Source organism: Chlamydotis macqueenii, chromosome 6 (genome assembly GCF_036417535.1).
Source record: "Chlamydotis macqueenii isolate bChlMac1 chromosome 6, bChlMac1.mat, whole genome shotgun sequence".
NCBI classification, from domain to species: Eukaryota; Metazoa; Chordata; class Aves; order Otidiformes; family Otididae; genus Chlamydotis; species Chlamydotis macqueenii.
The window spans coordinates 1037400-1055608 of NC_141561.1; the positions used below are offsets into that span (position 1 = coordinate 1037400).

Below are 18209 nucleotides of genomic sequence, written 5' to 3' on the forward strand. Positions count from 1 at the left end.
CACCTCTCCACACCCTCCTTTCAGGCAGTTGTAGAGAGCAATGAGGTCTCCCCTCTTCTCCAGACTGAACAATCCCAGTTCCCTCAGCTGCTCCTCACCAGATTTGTTCTCCAGACCCCTCACCAGCTTCGTTGCCCTTCTCTGGACGCACTTCAGCAACTCAACGTCCTTCTTGTACTGAGGGGCCCAAAACTTCACCCAGTACTCAAGGTGTGGCCTCACCAGTGCCGAGCACAGGGGCAGGATCGCCGCCCTGCTCTTGCTGGCCACGCTGCTCCTGACACCAGCCAGGATGCTGTGGGCCTTCCTGGCCACCTGGGCACACTGCTGGCTCACGTTCAGCCGGCTGTTGACCAGCACCCCCAGGTCCCTTTCCAGCCACTCTTCCCCAAGCCCGTAGCCCGTAGTGTTCTGACATTAGCAAAGGGAAGCCCACGCGTACGAGCTGCAGACGCCGGCACCGCAGCCGCTGCCGTGCGGCTTGCCTTGCCGAAGGAGCTCCTTGCCGCGCAACGCGCACCCAGCTCTAGCCGTATTTGCTCCCCACAAGAACGCTCCTCTTCGTGTTTTCCCGATTCTCCCAAGACGCCGGCAGCCGCTCTGGGAGCAGCCGGCAGTTTTAAACCTGATAATTAAAAAACTGTCTTAACAATTTTGGTAAATCATTTTCAGCTTAGGCTTCCCTTTTTGAAGCACTGCAAATAATTAACTTCTTTAAGCATAACTCCTTCATACTCTGCGTTAGAGTCAGGCATTTTAAGAAGCAAAATGATATTTTAATAACTATTCTCATAATTACAAACTCCATTCTCTACACAAGTCCTGTTTTCAATTAACACCCCGCATTAATGGGTTTCTTCTCCCTGCCTTTTACCTCTGATGACAGCAACCGCCACACACACGAAAAGCTTTGCGAGTTCAAAACTACCGTGAGCTGGTTCTTCCTTAATTTTACCACTGTTTTCTGAGGCTATGAGCCTTTTACCCAGGAGACAACCAGAATTCTCGTGAGAGTCCGCACCGTGGGGCCAGGAGGTTCATCCTGGACCGCGCGGGGAGGGAGGAGGGGGCTGGCACCCGGTGGGGCTGGCACGCTCCGCCGCAGCTGCAGGAGGTCTGCACGCACCAAACTGCCGCTCGCTGCTCATCAGCATTGCAGTTTTCAAAGATATTGGGTAAAATACCCCAAATACCTCTGTTTGGGGAGGCCTCGAGGCTCACAGCCTCCATGGGAAATTGAGCGTTGTGCATCCGGGGCCGGCAACACCCCCAGCACGGCCGGCTGCTGGAGGGGGCTGCGCTGGGAACCTGCCCCTCTCGCTGGCTTCTGCGGATTTGTGTTTTCCCGTGGCCAAACACGGCAGCGTCTTCCGGAGCATGTGCTTCTGAGGGGTGCGAGAGGGGGAAGGATCCCGGACACGTCGAGAAAATCGCTCCCAGAGCAAGAAAAGATTTCGCTTAAAACAACAAATAGGATTTCACTTAAAGAAAGTGGTTAATTAAACCAGATTTCTGTGTGTTTTGTCAGTTAATTACCAAAATACGGGGGAAAAACGTGTAATTCTGCTATTTTAGAGTGCTTGTGACATAAATACATTACTCAAGTGACATTTCTGGGGGATTTCCAGAGCTGGCAGAACAGCCCGGAGCCAGTCCCTGAGACAAACGCCAAACGAGCCAGGCGACAGTGAGCGTGGACCCCGGCCACCTCTGCTGTCACCGCAGCCGGCTGCCGGGACACTCCGCGTCACCTTCACCATCCTGACCTCTTCTGCTTCGCTGAGCGGGGCTTCTCGACGAGGTCCCCTTCGGGTGCGGAATGACATCCCTGTGTTCTACCAGAAGCGAAATGGCTGGAAGAGCTGCAACGGCGTGGCTCCGCGTGCCTGCCCGGCCGCCGGATGAGGGGCTGCTCTTCCCCAGCGCCCGCGAAGGGGCCTGGGCCGCTCCAGCGCCGGTCCGGGGGTGTTTTGTCGGTGTTCCAGCCTGGCTGGCATCCTCGTCAGACGACGGAAATTCAGACAGGGATCGCGCATGAGGAGCTATAACAGTCCCTGCCGCGTAGTCACCACTTCTGGCGTTTTCAAACCTTGCAGGAAAACGCTGCCAAGTTAAAAACCCAATCTACGTACGCGCCGCAGCGTGTGTGGGGGGTGTTTGAGTGCATCGATGTGCCGCTTGCGTAAGAAAACTTTACAAGGTACCCAAAATAGCCCGTTCTCTGCAGCCGGTTCTGTCCAGCGGGGGCCCGACTGGCACCAAACCGCCCCGCACTCCTCCTCATCCTCGTCATGGCGGCGGGGAGCAGCACCCCAGCCGGGTTGGACCCCAAAATGCGCGCTGAGGGGTGGCACCCCTGCCCTGTTGGACCCCAAAACGCGTGCTGAGGGGGGGCCAGGGCTGGGGACGGAGCCGCAACGTTTCCAGGGCGAAACGGCCGCCGTGCAGGCGAACGGGGCTGGAGCCAAATCTCGGGGGAGGGGGGGGGGCGGAAAAATCCCCAAACCAACGCAAAACCAGCCGAGCAGCCCAAAATCAGAAATACCCGACGGCTGCGCCCCCGCCCCGCTCTCAGCACCCCCCCCCCGGCGCTGCCGTCACGGGGCCGCGGCGCTGACGGGCGCTGACGCCTTTGGCAGCCGCGGCCCCCGGCTACCGGTTGCTCCGGGGAGCGCGCTCCGCTCGGCGGCCGCAGGTAGGGGCGGGCGGCGGGGCCCGGCCCGGGGGCGGGGGGCCGGGGGCCGGGCCCGGGGGGAGGCCCCGGGGCGGCGAGGCCGGGCCGGGGCCGGCAGCGGCGCGGGGGGGTGGCGGGAGCGGTGCCCGGGCGGGCAGGGAGCGGGCGGAGCGCAGCGGGGGCACCGGGCCGGGACGTCCCGGGAGAGCGGAGGGCGAGGGGCCCGGTGCCGGCCCCGCTCCCCGGGGCACGGGGTGGCCGGAGCTCGCTGCTCGCTGGCCGGCAGCGAGGAAGGGGTGACGGCTCCAGAGGCTTCCATGTCAGCTGCCAGCAAGGATGTAAGGGGAAATAAACGTTCCCGAAATAAACGCCCCGCGCTGTCCGACACTGCCAGCACACGGAGTTTCCTCAGAGCGGGAAAGAAGGGAGAACGAGGCTCCTTGGGAAATTTCAGGAAAATACAAGGATAACAGAGTGCTCGCGAGCGACTCCGTTCACATCCCGGTCTGGCCAGGAGCTCCCCTGCGCCCTGACAGCTCCAGCTTCCTCACGTCGGGGCGCCGGCTTCCGTCACAGCCGCGCCCCGGCTGCGCGGGAACCCGACGGGGCTCACGGCGACGCCTGCGCCCCGGCTTCGCTGCTGCCGGCGCGTCCTGGAGCAGAGGGCAGAGCGGGCGCCGCGGCCGAGATGCTGATCTTGAGCCGGTTTCTGGCGGCAACCAGCGCAAGGCTCGCGGCGCAGGCGCAGCTGCCTCTTCCTCCGTCTGGGAACGTCGCGCCTCGTGTAGAGAAGCAGCACAGTGAAACTGGACTGTAAAAAGATGCTGTGGGCCTCTGCCCCTCTGGGAGGTGTCCGCTGACGTGACCTGACTCACGGGATCCCTCGGTGATCGCGCCGGCATCCGTGGGTGTGAGCACCCTCCTGCAGCGCGTGCTCACCACGTGGGAAGGGGTCGCGTCCGCTCCGGGGGCGCGGTGCTGCCCCGGCACCGCCTTGTCCCCGGCCGGGGGACAGGGGCTCAGCGCCGGCCTTCCTGCGACAAGCGGCACGCGTGCGCGGCTCGAGCGCTGAAAAGGCTTCCGTCAGGCTTTTGCTTTTTGGAGTTTGCTCGGGGCTGGTCGTCCGAAACGGGCAGTTCAAGGCCAAAAATGCTCCAGATTCGCCTCTGCATCTTTAGCCGCCGACAGGAGGAGGGGGAGGACGGACGGCACGCCTCGGTGCGCACGTGCGTGCCGTGTCGGTGCGCGCCCGCGCCTTTCCTTGGGGGAAGGCGAAGAAACGGGCGCTGCGAGCGATTTGGGCGCTGGCCGTGCCCCGGCCCCGCTCTCCGGCGACGGCCAGGGCCGCGCGTTTCCCTCCCGGCTGCCGCGTGGAGGGCGGGGGCGTCGGCCAGGGCGCGGGGGCTTTTTCCCCGCTCCCCTCAGCGCCGCAGGGCTCCTTGCGCCGGGGGCTGGAGGGCTCTCCCTCCAATTTACCAGCTCTCCGGCCTGGGGCGCGTCCGCGGGAGCTGGGCCTGCCGAGCCGGCGCTGGGCCGAGGCCGCCGCCCGCGCGGGGCCGCGGAAGGAAGGGCCGAGGGGAAGAGCGCCGTGGCTCTTCCGAATTAAACCCCTTCCTGTGCCCGCGGGCTCAGCGACCGAAATACAGCGTTTCCCTGCCGCATGTGTAAAATTGTGTTTGCATTTATTTAATTTAGAGTTCTTTCTCAAAAAGCGTGCCGTCGGGAATGTTTGTTCTCCCTTTTTTTTCACATCATTACTCTGATCCTGCTTGATTAGCTCCCTCCCCAGTCATGATTGGTAATTAAAATAGGCATTAAAATTAGTCACTTAGCAATTTTGCTGTTCAATTGGCAATTAAATTACTTAATTGCAATTAAAGTCCTAATTTTAATTGGCAAAATGATAGATGTAGATTTAAGATAATATGTATAAATACTTTAATAAGTGTCTATATAAGGATTACTTAATTACTCAACTTCAAGTTTATGCTGTTAACTTTAGAACTTTTAAGTGAGTAATGAAATTTATATCGCATCTATTCTGAGGATATGGTAATTAGCCGCGCGGCTCGGCCCCGCCGCGGCCCTCGCGCCGAGTTTCCCCCGCGCCGCCGCGGCTGCCGGAGCAGCGCCCCGTCCTCGCAGGCCTGAGCCCTCTCGGGCGCGGCGGGATGGCGGTGCTCGCCCCGTCGGGCGCGTCGCTGCGGTGGCCCCGGAGGGGACGGCGGCCGCGCGGATGCCGCCCGGGACGCAGTCTGTCCCGGGTTTGCGTGGGCGCTTGCAGGGCCCGCGGCACGGGGAACGCGTTGGGAAGGGCCGCAGCGTCACAGAAACCGTTCACGTTCAGCGCGTTGCAGGGTTCCGGGTACGGCAGGGAGCGCGTGGCGTTTGAGGGCTTTACCCCGCGCACACCAGCGCGTACCGCGGCCGACGCGCGGCGGCTGCTCCCGGCCCTCGCTCCCTCCGCACGCTCCAGCCGGGGCAAATTTGGGGAAAAAGGCCTCGAGCCCGGCGTGCGACCGCTCTGCTGCCGCAGGAGAGGCCGCGCGGTTTTGTGACTTCCGCCCCTTTTTAAAAATTTTATTTCATCTTTGCAGAGGGTCGCGTGGGTCGACGCCCAGAGCCGCTTCCGGGAGCCCAGCGCTGAGGAGGCCAAGCGTCCCCCTCCCTCCGCCGCCTCCTCGGGCCAAGCCGAAGCCCCCCGCGCCGGCCCCCCCGGATTAAGATTCCCCGTGGGATTCTGGAGGAGCACGGCGCGCTTCACGCCGCTCGGCCCGGCCAGCTTTGCGTCCTCCCTTTCTCCCGCCCGTGCTGGCCCAGCGACACCGCGCAGGGGCGGAACAAATGAAATAAATTTTAAAATCAAATAAACAAAGAAACACGGCTGGAATGTTGCGCGGGGAAGGGAAACGCGTGCGTCTCGCGTGGCGTGGAGGAAAGGGGGCGCGGTAAATAAAAGGCGGAGGGGATGCGCGGTTGCGTTCGGAAAAAAAAAAACCCAAAATAATTAAAAAGGGGGTTTTCTCCCCAAAAAAAAAAAGCAAGCGTGGAAGGGGCGGCGGGGAGCTCCCGGGCCCTCGGGGGCGCGGACCCGCGCCCCCGAGGGCCCGGGAGCTGCCCGCCGCCCCCGGGGAGCTCCCGTCGGGGCGCGCGCTATTTTTGGCGCGCCGCGTGGTTGCGTCAATGATGACGCAAGTAAAGGAGGGTGTGGTGGGAGACACGCGCCGCCACGCCCCTTTTTCCTTTTCCACCCCCCCCCCCCCCCCCCCCCCCCCGCGCGGGGAGAGTGACGCCACCGCCCTCTATGCAAACGAGGCCACGCCCCCACGGAGGCGCCGCGCGTGGACGGGGCGGGAGGAGGGGGCGTGTCCCCGCCGGCGACGTCACCGTCGGAAATTTACCAAAGGGAGAGCGCGGGCCGCCACGCGCGGGGAAGGCGGGGGGGGGGGGGGGAGGCCGAGGCCCCGCCTCCCGTCGTCGGCGATTGGCCGGGTGGGCGGGTGACGCGGCGGTGACGCGCGGGGGGGGGGCCCGCGGCGCACGTTGGCCGCGGCGGAGGGAGCGCACATAAACAAAGGCACATTGCGGGGAAGGGGCACTCCGGCCGCCGCCGCTCGCCACGCCGCGCGTCCCGCGTGGTCCCGGCCCCGCCGCCCGGCACTTGGATGCATGCGCCGGCCCGCGCTCTCCGGTGAGTCCCGCGTGTTCCCTCCGCGCGCGGGAGGGGGGTCGGTGACAGCGGCGGCTCCCGCGTCGCACGCACGCACGCCCGCCCGCCCGGTCGCGCGTGGGCTAGCGCGGGCGCCGCGCACCGCCCGGCGCTTCTCCGCCGTGGGAGCACCCGTCCCGTCGCGTCCCCGGCGGCCGCGGACGGCTGTCACGCGTGGTGCTGCCGCGCTGAACCGCGGCTGCCCGCCCGCTCCGCGTCCCCCCGCGCTGGCTGTCACCCGGCGCCGAGACCCCGCGAGTGGGTGGAGGTGCCAGACACAGACTCGCGCCTGGCCCGGCTCCCCCCGCCCGCCCACGGGGGACGGAGAAACCGGCCGCCTTCCCTCCGCCGCACCCGGGGTGATGGTGGGGGGGGGGGGGTGCGAACCGCAGCGCGCCCGCGGGAAGTTTTCTGTGGGGGCGCGGGGCGGGCGGGCCCGCGGGGTGGGCTGCCCCCCTCGCCCCCCGGGGCAGCTGGCGGTGTCCGTGTCGCAGCAGGGCGCCGGGCGGGCCGCAGCCCTCCTCCGTCTGCTGACCCCGCGGGAACTCCGCTCCCCGCCGGCCTCCGACGCTGTCCGCCCTCCGCGCCCCCGAGCTCGCCCCCGACTCGCCGGAAGGTTTGTGCGCTGGGGTCCCGCGGGGAAGGGGCGGCGGAGGGATGGGGGGGGGATGTGCTCCGCCGCTCGCACCCGCCCCGTCCCGCGGAGCGGGCGCGGGCCGAGCCCCCACGACGGCGTTTGGTTTGCAGCCATGCCCTGCGTCCAGGCTCAGTACGGGTCCTCGCCCCAAGGCGCCAGCCCGGCCTCCCAGAGCTACGGCTTCCACTCGGCCGGCGAGTACAGCTCCGACTTCCTCACCCCCGAGTTCGTCAAGTTCAGCATGGACCTCACCAACACCGAGGTCACCGCCACCACCTCCCTCCCCAGCTTCAGCTCCTTTGTGGACAACTACGGCGCCGGCTACGACGTGAAGCCCCCCTGCCTCTACCAAATGCCGCTCTCGGGCCAGCAGTCCACCATCAAGGTGGAGGACGTCCAGATGCACGGCTACCAGCAGCACGGCCACCTGCCGCCCCCGGCCGAGGAGGTGATGGCCCACGCGGGCTCGGTCTACTACAAGCCCTCCTCGCCCCCGACCCCCTCCGCGCCCGGCTTCCAGGTGCAGCACGGCCCCGCGTGGGACGACCCCGGCTCCCTGCACAACTTCCACCCCAACTACGTGGCCGCCACGCACATGATCGAGCAGCGCAAAACGCCCGTCTCCCGCCTCTCCCTCTTCTCCTTCAAGCAGTCGCCCCCCGGCACCCCCGTCTCCAGCTGCCAGATGCGCTTCGACGGGCCCCTCCACGTCCCCATGAACCCCGAGCCGGCCGGCGCCCACCACGCCGTGGACGCGCAGGCCTTCGCCGTGCCCAACCCCATCCGCAAGCAGCCCTCCGTGGCCTTCCCGGGGCTGCAGCTGGGCCACGCGCCGCAGCTGCTGGACAGCCAGGTGCCCTCGCCGCCCTCCCGGGGGTCCCCCTCCAACGAGGGGCTCTGCGCCGTCTGCGGGGACAACGCCGCCTGCCAGCACTACGGCGTCCGCACCTGCGAGGGCTGCAAGGGCTTCTTCAAGGTGAGCGGGCCGGGCGGCGGGCGCGGCGGCGGTGGGGGGACCCGCCGGGGCGAGGAGCCGCTCTCCCCTTCAGATGGAAATTGGTTAGGACAGAGAACCGTGTCTGAGCTAACCAAGTGGAACAGAATTCCCTGTGGTAAAATTAAGTGATCTCTTTATTTCGCCATCCTGATTGAATAATCTTATCATTTTAAATAGCCGAGGTCTCCAAGGAATGTAAATAATATGAATGCCCACGGATTTGTATTTACCGAGCGTCTCCTTCCCTCCTCTCGGCATATAAAACGCCGCTAGGAGCTGCGAGGTTAGCTCAAATGTTAACGCTATCAATTTTCTCCTGTTAAATGCCCTGGAAAAAAAAGTAAAGAAAGGGGAAAAGAGAAAAAGGGAAGGGGGAAAAAAAGGAGAGGGAAGGGAAAAAAGGGAAGGGGAAAAAAGGAGAGGGAAGGGGAAAAAGGGAAGGAAAAAAGGAGAGGGAAGGGGAAAAAAGGGAAGGGAAAAAAAAGGAGAGGGAAGGGAAAAAAGGGAAGAAAAAAAGGAGAGGGAAGGGAAAAAAAGGAGAGGGAAGGGAAAAAAGGGAAGGGGAAAAAAAAGGAGAGGGGAAGGGGAAAAAAAAGGAGAGGGGAAGGGGAAAAAAAAGGAGAGGGGAAGGGGAAAAAAAAGGAGAGGGGAAGGGGAAAAAAAAGGAGAGGGGAAGGGGAAAAAAAAGGAGAGGGGAAGGGGAAAAAAAAGGAGAGGGGAAGGGGAAAAAAAAGGAGAGGGGAAGGGGAAAAAAAAGGAGAGGGGAAGGGAAAAAAAAAGGAGAGGGGAAGGGGAAAAAAAAGGAGAGGGAAGGGGAAAAAGGGAAGGGAAAAAGGAGAGGGAAGGGAAAAAGGAGAGGGAAGGGGAAAAAGGGAAGGGAAAAAAAGGAGAGGGAAGGGGAAAAAGGGAAGGGAAAAAAGGAGAGGGAAGGGGAAAAAGGGAAGGGAAAAAAAGGAGAGGGAAGGGAAAAAAAGGAGAGGGAAGGGAAAAAAAGGAGAGGGAAGGGGAAAAAAGGGAAGGGGAAAAAAAGGAGAGGGAAGGGAAAAAAGGAGAGGGAAGGGGAAAAAAGGGAAGAAAAAAAAGGAGAAGGAAGAAGAAAAAAGGGAAGAAAAAAAGGAGAGCGGAGAGAAAAAAGGGAAGAAAAAAGGAGAGGAAAAGGAAAAAGGGAAGAAAAAAAGGAGAGGAAAAGGAAAAAAGGAGAGGGAAGGAAAAGAAGGGAAGGAGAAAAAGGAGAGGACAGGGATGGAAAAAAAGGGAAGGGAAGGAAAAAAAGGAAAGGAAAAAGGTGGAGAAAAAAGGAAGGGAGAAAGAAAAAGGAAAAAAAAGGAAGGGAGAAAGGAAGGGGAAAAAAAGAAGGAAGGGAAAAAGGAAGAAAAAATGAAAGGGGAAGGAGAAAAGAAAGAAAGAAGAAAGGGGAAAAAGAAAGGAAAGGGTGGGGAGGGGAAAAAGGAAAAGCAAATAAAGAAAAGAGCGGGGGAGCTGGCAGCGAGTGGGCAGCGGGGTGCGGGCCGGCAGGACCGGCCGCTGACCGTCCCCCGTCCCCCCGCGTCCCCCCGCAGCGCACGGTGCAGAAGAACGCCAAGTACGTCTGCCTGGCCAACAAGAACTGCCCGGTGGACAAGCGCCGCCGCAACCGCTGCCAGTACTGCCGCTTCCAGAAGTGCCTGGCCGTCGGCATGGTCAAGGAGGGTGAGTCCGCGGGGCTGAGCCGGGCCCGGCCGAGCCCAGCCTAGCTGAGCCGAGCCCAGGCCGGCCGGCGCGGCGCTGACGGGCTCTCCCCCGCAGTGGTGCGCACAGACAGCCTCAAAGGCCGGAGGGGTCGCCTGCCATCCAAACCGAAGAGCCCGCAGGAGCCCTCTCCCCCCTCGCCCCCGGTGAGTCTGATCAGTGCGCTGGTGAGAGCCCATGTCGACTCCAACCCGGCTATGACCAGCCTGGACTATTCCAGGGTAAGCTGGACCGAGCTCGCGTAGGGACCTCGCTGCGGCCCCCCCAACCCCTGCCTGGGACCTGGGACCCCCCCGCCGCGTGCGGGGGCGGCGGGCTTGGCAGCCCGGACACCCCCGTTCCCTCGCTGCTCGGAGAGGGGTTTGGCGGCGGTGAGGACCTGGCTCCCCGGCGAGAGCGAGAGACGGGGCTCGCAATTTCACGGGCCGTATACTTTAGAGAACCTCGTTAAGCGCTCTTTACAATGCATTTCCAGTTCCAGGCCAACCCCGACTACCAGATGAGCGGAGACGACACTCAGCACATCCAGCAGTTCTACGATCTCTTGACCGGCTCCATGGAGATCATCCGAGGATGGGCGGAAAAGATCCCCGGCTTCACCGATCTTCCTAAGACGGACCAGGACCTGCTCTTCGAGTCCGCCTTCCTGGAGCTCTTCGTGCTGCGGCTGGCGTACAGGTGAGCGGCGGCTCCGAGGGGGCACCTCGGGCGCTTATGAAAGCAGATCCTTTCAAGGTCCGCTGAGCTGCCTTTTATTAACTCCTCGGTAATTAGGTGCCTCTTAAATCCTTCATTTATTGCTCCTCGAGTAATTAGTTGTTTAGCTTTTCTCCCCTCATCCTCTCTTCTCTCTCTTTTTTTTTTTTTTTTTTTAAAAAAAATCTTTCTTTCCCTTTCTTTTTTTTCTTCTCTATTTTATTTTTCTTTCTTTCCTTCTCTATCTTTATTTATTTCTCTCTTTCCCTCCTTTCTCTCCTCTTTCTCTTTTTTGTGTCTTTCTATCTTTTTCTCCTTCTCTTTCTTTTCTCTCTTTTCCTCCTCTTTCTTTTATTTATTTCTATTTCTATCCAATTTTTTTTTTTTTCTCTTGCTCATTTGTTCTCCCGTTCCCGTTGGGGCTGTCCCGCTCCCTCCAGGTCGAACCCGGCGGAGGGCAAGCTGATCTTCTGCAACGGGGTGGTCCTGCACCGGCTGCAGTGCGTCCGCGGCTTCGGGGAGTGGATCGATTCCATCGTGGAGTTTTCCTCCAACTTGCAGAACATGAACATCGACATCTCTGCCTTCTCCTGCATCGCTGCCCTGGCCATGGTCACAGGTCGGTGTCCCCCCCGCGCCGTGTCCCTTCCGCCGGCCGTCCCCTCCCTCGCAGCCCCCTGACCTCCCGCATCCTTCTCTTTTGCAGAGAGGCACGGGCTTAAGGAACCCAAGAGGGTGGAAGAGCTGCAGAACAAGATTGTGAATTGTCTCAAAGACCACGTGACTTTTAATAACGGGGGGCTGAATCGCCCCAACTACTTGTCCAAACTCTTGGGGAAGCTCCCCGAACTCCGCACGCTTTGCACGCAGGGGCTGCAGCGCATTTTCTACCTGAAACTGGAAGACTTGGTGCCACCGCCAGCAATAATCGACAAACTCTTCCTGGACACTTTACCTTTTTAAGGCTCTTCCCCCGCGCTTCCGCTGAACTGGAGAGGAGCTTCGCCCGCCTGCCGGGGCGTCGGTCTGGGCCCGACGCGGCGCCTCGGGGTGCCGGCCCCCGCCCAGCCCCGCGTTGCCGCCCGCCCGCGGGCAGCGCGCCGACGGGCGCTTTGGCTCTGGGGCACCATGGATGCAGGTCATGGACTACACAGATGCCATGGTATAAACTTTTTATTATCAACTTATAAATGAATTTATTATTAAGGACTTCCGATTTAAAAAAAAAAAAAAAAAAAGGTGAACATTATCTGGCAACGCCGGGTGCGCAGCTAAGACTCGTACGGTGACACACGAAGCGTTAAGGTGGCCCCCAAGTCTCACCCTCCTAAAGACTAAAGTTTTCTGCTGTAAAAGAAAGCTGTAATATATACGAAACCTAAATGTTGCGTGGGTGGCATGTCATTAAGAGAAGGCGAAGGCTTGTAAATTTATCACATGCAGTTTGGCTTTTTAAAAATTATTCTGTGCCTATTTATGAAGAAATATGGAAAACAAATCTAAAAAAAAAATTAAAAATAAAAGCTAAAGGTATTTGCAAGAAAAAAAACGGAGAGGAAAAAAAAAAAGAAAAAAAGGGAGAATAAAGAGAAAGAAAAAGAAATCTCTTGGTACCAGGAAAGCATGACGATTCTAGGGTGACGATGTTATAGGCACTTGCTATTTCAGTAATGTCTATATTCTATAAATAGTATTTCAGACACTATGTAGTCTGTTAGCTTTTATAAAGACCGGTAGTTACGGAAGCTTCACCCAATTCCTCGCTGTAAAAGAGGCGGGCGCGGGGGCTACGGACCCCGGAGCCCTCCCCGAGGGGACACATCGTGTTTGTAGGCACCGTCCGACATCCCTTGTTTGTAAGTGTCGTATGTACTGTTGATGTTGATTAAAAAAAAAAGGAGTTTATATCTTGATTATTTTGTGGTCTAAGGCTAACCAGACCTTGCATGCAGCAGCTTTTGACTGTTTCCAGAGTGCTTATTCTCTGCGTAACTCCCTGGAAATTACTGAGCACTTTGAATTTTCCGTTTGTTTCGTTCCGTTTTATTTTTAAATGTCTAAAATTGTCGGTTAATATATGATTTTATGTTCGAGTAATATTTTTGATATTGCCATATCCTGTAGTATTTTCCTGTGTGTATTTCCAGCGCGGCACATGGTACGAGTCGCTCCCTTTTTATTCCCCCCCCCCCCTACGACGGAAGCGCTGATTATTTTATTTGGTTGTTGGTTTTTGTTCCCCCTCCCCGCGGATGACTCTTTCTTTGAGAAAGGCGATTTTAATGTTTACACCAATAAACCGTGGAACCGCTGCGGGCGCCTCTCCTTTCCGCGGGCGCGGCGGGACGGGGCCGCCCCTGCCCAAAACCCGCGCCGGGGCCGCGGGCGGAAGCGGAGGGGAACGGGCCGCGGGGCGCGGGGGTTCGGGTTTTGTTGTTGTTGTTGTGTTTTGTTTTGTTTTGTTTTGTTTTTTTTTCTTTCGCTCCGAGCGGGCTGCGCCTGGAAGGGAGCAGGAAACGAAACTCGGGCGGCGCGGCGGGGAATTGGGGAAACTTCAGCATCGCGGGGCGCGGGCCGCGGAAAGGAGCCGGGGGGGCGGCCCGGGGTGCGGGCCCGGCGGCCCCCGGCCGCGGTGGGCGGCTCCGGCTCCGGCTCCGGCTCCGGCTCCGGCGGGCACGGGGCGAGCGGAGCGGCGGCTGCGGGGGCACAGCTGCCGGCACCGGTTACCGCGCCCGCAGCCGGGCGCGCCGGGGTCGGGCGGCGCCCACGCGAGACGCGGAGGGAAAGTCGGAGCGCGTTTAACCCGCGCACCTGCCCCCCTCGCAACCGGCCGCTTCCTTTTTTTCCGAGGGGCTTCGCCCCCCCGCCCCTGCGGAGAGCAGGAGCTCGCCCACCGGCCCTTTGCCCGGCTTTCCCGGCCACCCCACCCCACCCCACCGCATCCCAGCCCAGCCCGCAGCTTTCCGGGCTCTGCCCTCCCCTTCGCGTCCCCCTGCTTCCCGGACCCCGAGGGAGGAAGGAAAGAGGAAAGAAAGAAGGAAGCACTGAATAGAAACAGTGGGGAAAAGCGTTTGGAGCAGAAGCTCAGTGCGGAATAGGGAGCTGAAGGAATAATTTTGAAATGGTAGGGTGGCTGGGGGGTTTGTGAAAAGGTTTAACTCCTGTAGGCACGCAGTACTTCGCGTTAGTAACTCTCTATTATTTTAGCTCTGTGCTGACGGTGGAATTTGTTGCTGCTTTTTCTGCTCAGCTGCCGTGAAGAGGCAGGCAAACCCCGCTCCCTTTGGTTCCCGCAGGATTTCCTTTTTGTTGTTCGCTATCGAACCGATTTGACCCGAACTTTTTCACCCGTACGGCTGCGCGCTCTTCGCCAGAGCTGCTCCTCCGAGGCAGCGAGGCACAGGCAGGGAGCCGCTGGCTCTGCCCGACCGACAGCCGCGTTTCTGTCCCCGCGAAGCCCACGCGGTTACGCTGTGGACGCTCTCGCCCTTCCTCCCCGGAGCCAAACACCCTTCTCCTCCCCATGCGGAAGGGTGAGGAGCTTGCGCTAGGGCGTAATTTTCCAAAACACGCTCGGGTTTACAAACTCGGCAAACGAACCGGGGGTGAATTCTGGCCAGGGGTTTGCCCGTGCGCTGCCTCGCGTTGGGCTGGTGACATTTAATTTGTGCTTCGTTTAGCTGAGGGCCCGGGTACCGTAACGTACGCCGCGCGTGTGCCGCGCTCCCGGTTCCGCAAAACTGGGCTCGTCTGCGGTGTTTCTGATATGATTCACAACTGGCGACTTCGGGACGAGAAAGCGTCGCGGCGTGGTCTGAAGCCGCCGATCCCGAGCGGAGCGCTGGGAAGATGAATTACTGCAGGCACGAGACCCGCGTCGGAGCTTTATTAGTTTTGGAATGCAATCAGCAACACTTGCTTTCTTAGTCCTTTACCTAATTATCCTCATTGCCTGTGTCACAGCCACAGAGAGCGGCCGGGAGGAATTTATGCCGAGGGCAGTCAGAGCTGGAAAACTCGTGTTTTATGTGATTTTACCCTCCTGACTTTTCTTTAGCGGCAGAAATCCCTGCACTGCCTGCACGCGTAAAAGCTCTTCGGATGCACCTGTAGCTGATTTTTTATGTATAAGCGAGCCCAGCGCTGCATAATCTGTGCTTGCTGAAACGTTAGCCCTAAGTAACCTTTACAGCTGGCTGTGGTGCAGAGGGAGATGTTGGTACTCATGAATGTTTTGACATATTTGACATTTTCTATACGGTCTGCTCTTCCTCTGTTTTTCTGGTTCCCCCCGTCTTCGCTCCCCTGTTTTGGCAGCAAATAGCAGCCGTCGCCAGGCTGTTGTGGTTTGGAGCCAGAGGGGCAGAGCTGCAAAGAAACTTAAGCTTTGTGGTTTTGGTTTTTTTTATTTTCCCAAATTTATTTTATTTCGAAGTACGTGCCTAAGTAAATAAGGGGATTATCGTGCTTTAGTGTGGTGCAGCTGTGACCGGAAGAGCTCGTTTTGACAAACCAGGTGATTTGTGTTCCCTTGCAGAAGGAGCACCTCGGGCACACGGGCTTGTGAGAATCTGAAGGGAAGGGATTTCTGCGTCGCTGGGACTGGATGCAGGTGCAGTAGAAATGCATCAGGTTTATCGCAGCACTAGCAGGCAGCCCCGCTTCGTTCAGCCGGGTGGTTTGGGGGTTGCCTGGGTTTGCGACGCAATGTTTTCTGCGAGACGGAGAACGTGCCAGGCCGCTGAACGACCGGTGACGGAACCAGTTTGGGGTCAGCGTAAACAATACATGTCGTTGAATAGGCCTCACGTCTATTCAGATAATTTCTGATTTTCATCCACATCTGTGCAGGGTATTCTGTACGAAACCAGATCTTGCTAGTGAATTTGGGACCTTTGCTAAGATGAGTGGCCGGGTGTTTTGGCCATTTGAACATTTTTCTCCTCGGCTCCCTTGTTTCCGACGGAGTGGCTTTCAGAGCGCGGGCAGGGCGGAGTAGAGAGGAGCGCTCCGGTTGAGGAGCAGTGAAACCTGGCCAACGGCAGCGTGCGGACACCGCCGCGGGCCTGCCGCCTCCCGTTCACCGCGGCGCTGGCGATTGCCCTTGGTTTTCGGTAGGCAGGGCTTGCTGCTCTGCGTCCCGGGTCAGCGCTCTGAATCGCAGGATTTCGGGTTTGGTTACGGAAGCGGTGGCTTTAGCAGGACAAATCTGCTGTACGGCACTGGCAAGAATAGCTCCTAATGCTTGTCGCGTATCTTATTAAAGGCACAGGGGCTCGCACGTGTTAATAAATACTAACTAACATTACTGTGCTAATTTTTCTTGATTAACTTGGTTTTCTGCAAAGAGACATCAATCCAGAGTGTTAATTATTCTGTCATTTCAATGCTCCGTGCAGATTGCACTGTACACTGCAGCAACCCAGCCAGAACTGCAGACAACAACAGGGAGCTGTCATCCGGTCGTAAAATAAATGTCAAGCAGTCCCGTTCTCCAGCAAAACTTGTAGAAAGTCCTGAGCAGGTGCCGATGTTTCGTTACCGGCCGACGAGGCGGTACCTGCGAGCGTTCGCTCCCGGGGTGAGATGTCACGGACGCGCGCTGCGGCGCGCGGCAAGGAAAAGGCCAGGCCTGCGCCGGCGGCACACGGCTCTTCACCGGCGAAGGTACGTACCTTACGCCGGGAAACCCTCCAGCCTCTTCGTGAAGAAATAAAGCGAAGCGACAAGCTCTGGAGCAAAACTTGAAAGGCCACCAACGAGGGGCTCCGCTGCCGCCAGCCCCTCTGGAAATGTTCTGGCTGCGGGGAGGGAGCGTCGCCGTCAGCCGGGGACGGGCTCCGGTCACGGCGTGGGGAGCGCGACCGCCACGGCACCGGGGCCATTTCAGTAGCTCAGGATCCTTAGTTCCGATAATTTTACCCTCCTGTTGTAAGAAACGGCAAACGTGGAAGTGTGGCAGCAGGAATCTGCTGGGGCCACGGGAACAGGACGCGCTGCTCCGGCAAGCAGCGCTTTTTGTCTGGTTTTGCAGCTGAAGTTGTTTAGTCAAGGTTCAGGACCATCGTATTTTCGAAACACGCCATTTCCCCCAGCTGCAACGAAGCGCTTTGAGAAGCTAAGTGAGTAGATGCTCTAGCAGGCTTTGTTTCTGTTTCACTATAAAACTGGGCATTTCCCGGGCTGCTGCGGCCACGTGGCACGGCTGTGATCCCTGAGCAGTGACCTGACCTCCGGTGCCTGGCCGTGAATTTTGCTTTACGGCAGCAGCCTGATGGTACAAACCCTGGGCAGCGAGTGTCCCGGCATTAATACACTGCTGGAACCGAGCGCTCGTCAGCATAGCATCATCCCCCTTTATATATACGTAAAACTAACGTAAATGGGAGGGGGTTCCAAAGAACAGAAGCCCCAAATCATGTGTTTATGGTATTTATAGCAAGAATAATCTGCTGTGGAACTGGGAGCATAAGCAAGGACAATAAAACACAGTGGCTTCTATTCCAAATTAATTTCAAGTCATATACTCATGTCTTTTCTCCTGAAAAACCTCTATAAAAATGAATCTGTGTGCTAATTCCCGAAGATGGAGCTTGTAGAACTTAAAGAACTGTAAAATTTTACTTCGTTTCCTTTCCTAACAAAAACAAATAAATTTCATGTGTTCGCATTCCCTCCGAAATCATTTCTAGGTGAGCAGTACAGCTGTGGCGGGGAAATACGTATTTCCTACAATCCCTTCGTTTGAGAGTCGCGTTTTTAGCAGATTTGCAAGCCCAACATGGAATAACGGCATTAAGTTATTTGGAAAGAGTTATTGATATTAGTGAAAATGGGGCGAGATTGCTAACTAAAGTGAATTATGAGCATCTGCTCTCTGGGCCTTTGTTAAAATCTGAGGAAAGACAGAGAGTTGCAGGCTGAGGGAGCCAGGGGCGAGACGGACACCGCTGCGGTGTAGCCTTGGCGGTCCCTGCGCCGCGGGGACGCTGCCCGGGTTTATTTCTGCGGCGAGCAGAGGATGCACGAGCCCCGGGAGCGCTGGCGGACGGAGTGCCGTCTCAGAGTGAAACCCGGCGGCGTTTCCGCGCGTACGTCCACCGTTCCTTCACGAGTTAAGCAAGTATTTAATTGGGATTAATACTGCGGTGTTCTTCGTCCAGACAGACACGAAAACAAGATAGGAGCGTTGGTTCTTTTAGTGCAGAGGCACCGCGCCGCCAGAGCCGCCGGTTCAGACGGAATTACAGAGCAGCGCCTGCGAACGCAGAAGACGGCCGCGTATTTGAACTTTTCACGCGGTGCCTCACAAAAATCCTACTGGAAAGATTAATTAAAGGGGGCTGGCAGCCAGCCGCAGGGCCGGGCGCAGCGCGCCGAGGTGGGGCCGCGACTGGGCCAGCTTCCCGGGAAACTGGTCTGGCCACGGGCATTGGGCTGGGGGCATTCGGGCATCTGCACGGGGGCTTGGAGGATGAACGGCAAGTGAGTCGTATTTTCAGATGAAATTAATGTGGGTTTTTTTTTTTTCCTTTTTTTCCCCAAGCAATCAGGATAGTTAGAGATTACCAGTGCAGGATGGTTAGCGGTGGTTAGCGGTTACCGGTACATGCAGGGCCCTACAGAAACCGGTAAGTGAACGCAACCTGCGCTGGCTCCCCGAGACAAGCGGGGTTTAGCAATGAGGGCCAGGCTCAAAATGACTTCATTTTCCAGATTAACTCTTAGTTTGCCGTCGAGTGCAGAAATAACGCAGACCACAGATATT

The 18209-nt window shown here is 58.6% G+C and overlaps 1 protein-coding gene and 1 long non-coding RNA gene across 4 annotated transcripts; both read left to right on the top strand.

Moving 5' to 3' along the window:
• Positions 1 to 2236: 2236 nt before the first annotated feature.
• Positions 2237 to 5558, top strand: LOC147600156 (uncharacterized). The gene is made up of 2 exons (XR_015258949.1): positions 2237 to 2695; positions 5272 to 5558. It is a non-coding gene; the product is annotated as an uncharacterized LOC147600156 (long non-coding RNA).
• Positions 5559 to 6231: 673 nt separating this feature from the next.
• NR4A2 (nuclear receptor subfamily 4 group A member 2) lies at positions 6232 to 12754 on the top strand. Of its 3 annotated transcripts, none has more exons than XM_086751025.1 (8): positions 6243 to 6365; positions 6878 to 6999; positions 7131 to 7996; positions 9577 to 9706; positions 9803 to 9966; positions 10221 to 10423; positions 10882 to 11060; positions 11148 to 12754. In XM_086751025.1, the coding sequence occupies exons 3-8, from the start codon at positions 7133 to 7135 to the stop codon at positions 11402 to 11404; spliced, it is 1797 nt and encodes a 598-aa protein (XP_086607151.1). In that variant the 5' UTR covers positions 6243 to 6365; positions 6878 to 6999; positions 7131 to 7132; the 3' UTR covers positions 11405 to 12754. The 3 variants fall into 3 exon arrangements, with proteins under 3 accessions (XP_086607150.1, XP_086607151.1, XP_086607152.1); XM_086751026.1 differs by having other exon boundaries at positions 6263 to 6365; positions 6881 to 6999; XM_086751024.1 differs by lacking the exon at positions 6878 to 6999 and having other exon boundaries at positions 6232 to 6365.
• The last annotated feature ends 5455 nt before the right edge of the window (positions 12755 to 18209 follow it).

Coding starts and splice junctions, on each gene's coding strand:
- NR4A2 (XM_086751024.1), top strand. CDS start 6,344: ATGCGCCGGCCCGCGCTCTCCG. Junction 7,997..9,576: donor GCTGCAAGGGCTTCTTCAAG/GTGAGCGGGCCG, acceptor GTCCCCCCGCAG/CGCACGGTGCAGAAGAACGC. Junction 11,061..11,147: donor TGCCCTGGCCATGGTCACAG/GTCGGTGTCCCC, acceptor TCTCTTTTGCAG/AGAGGCACGGGCTTAAGGAA.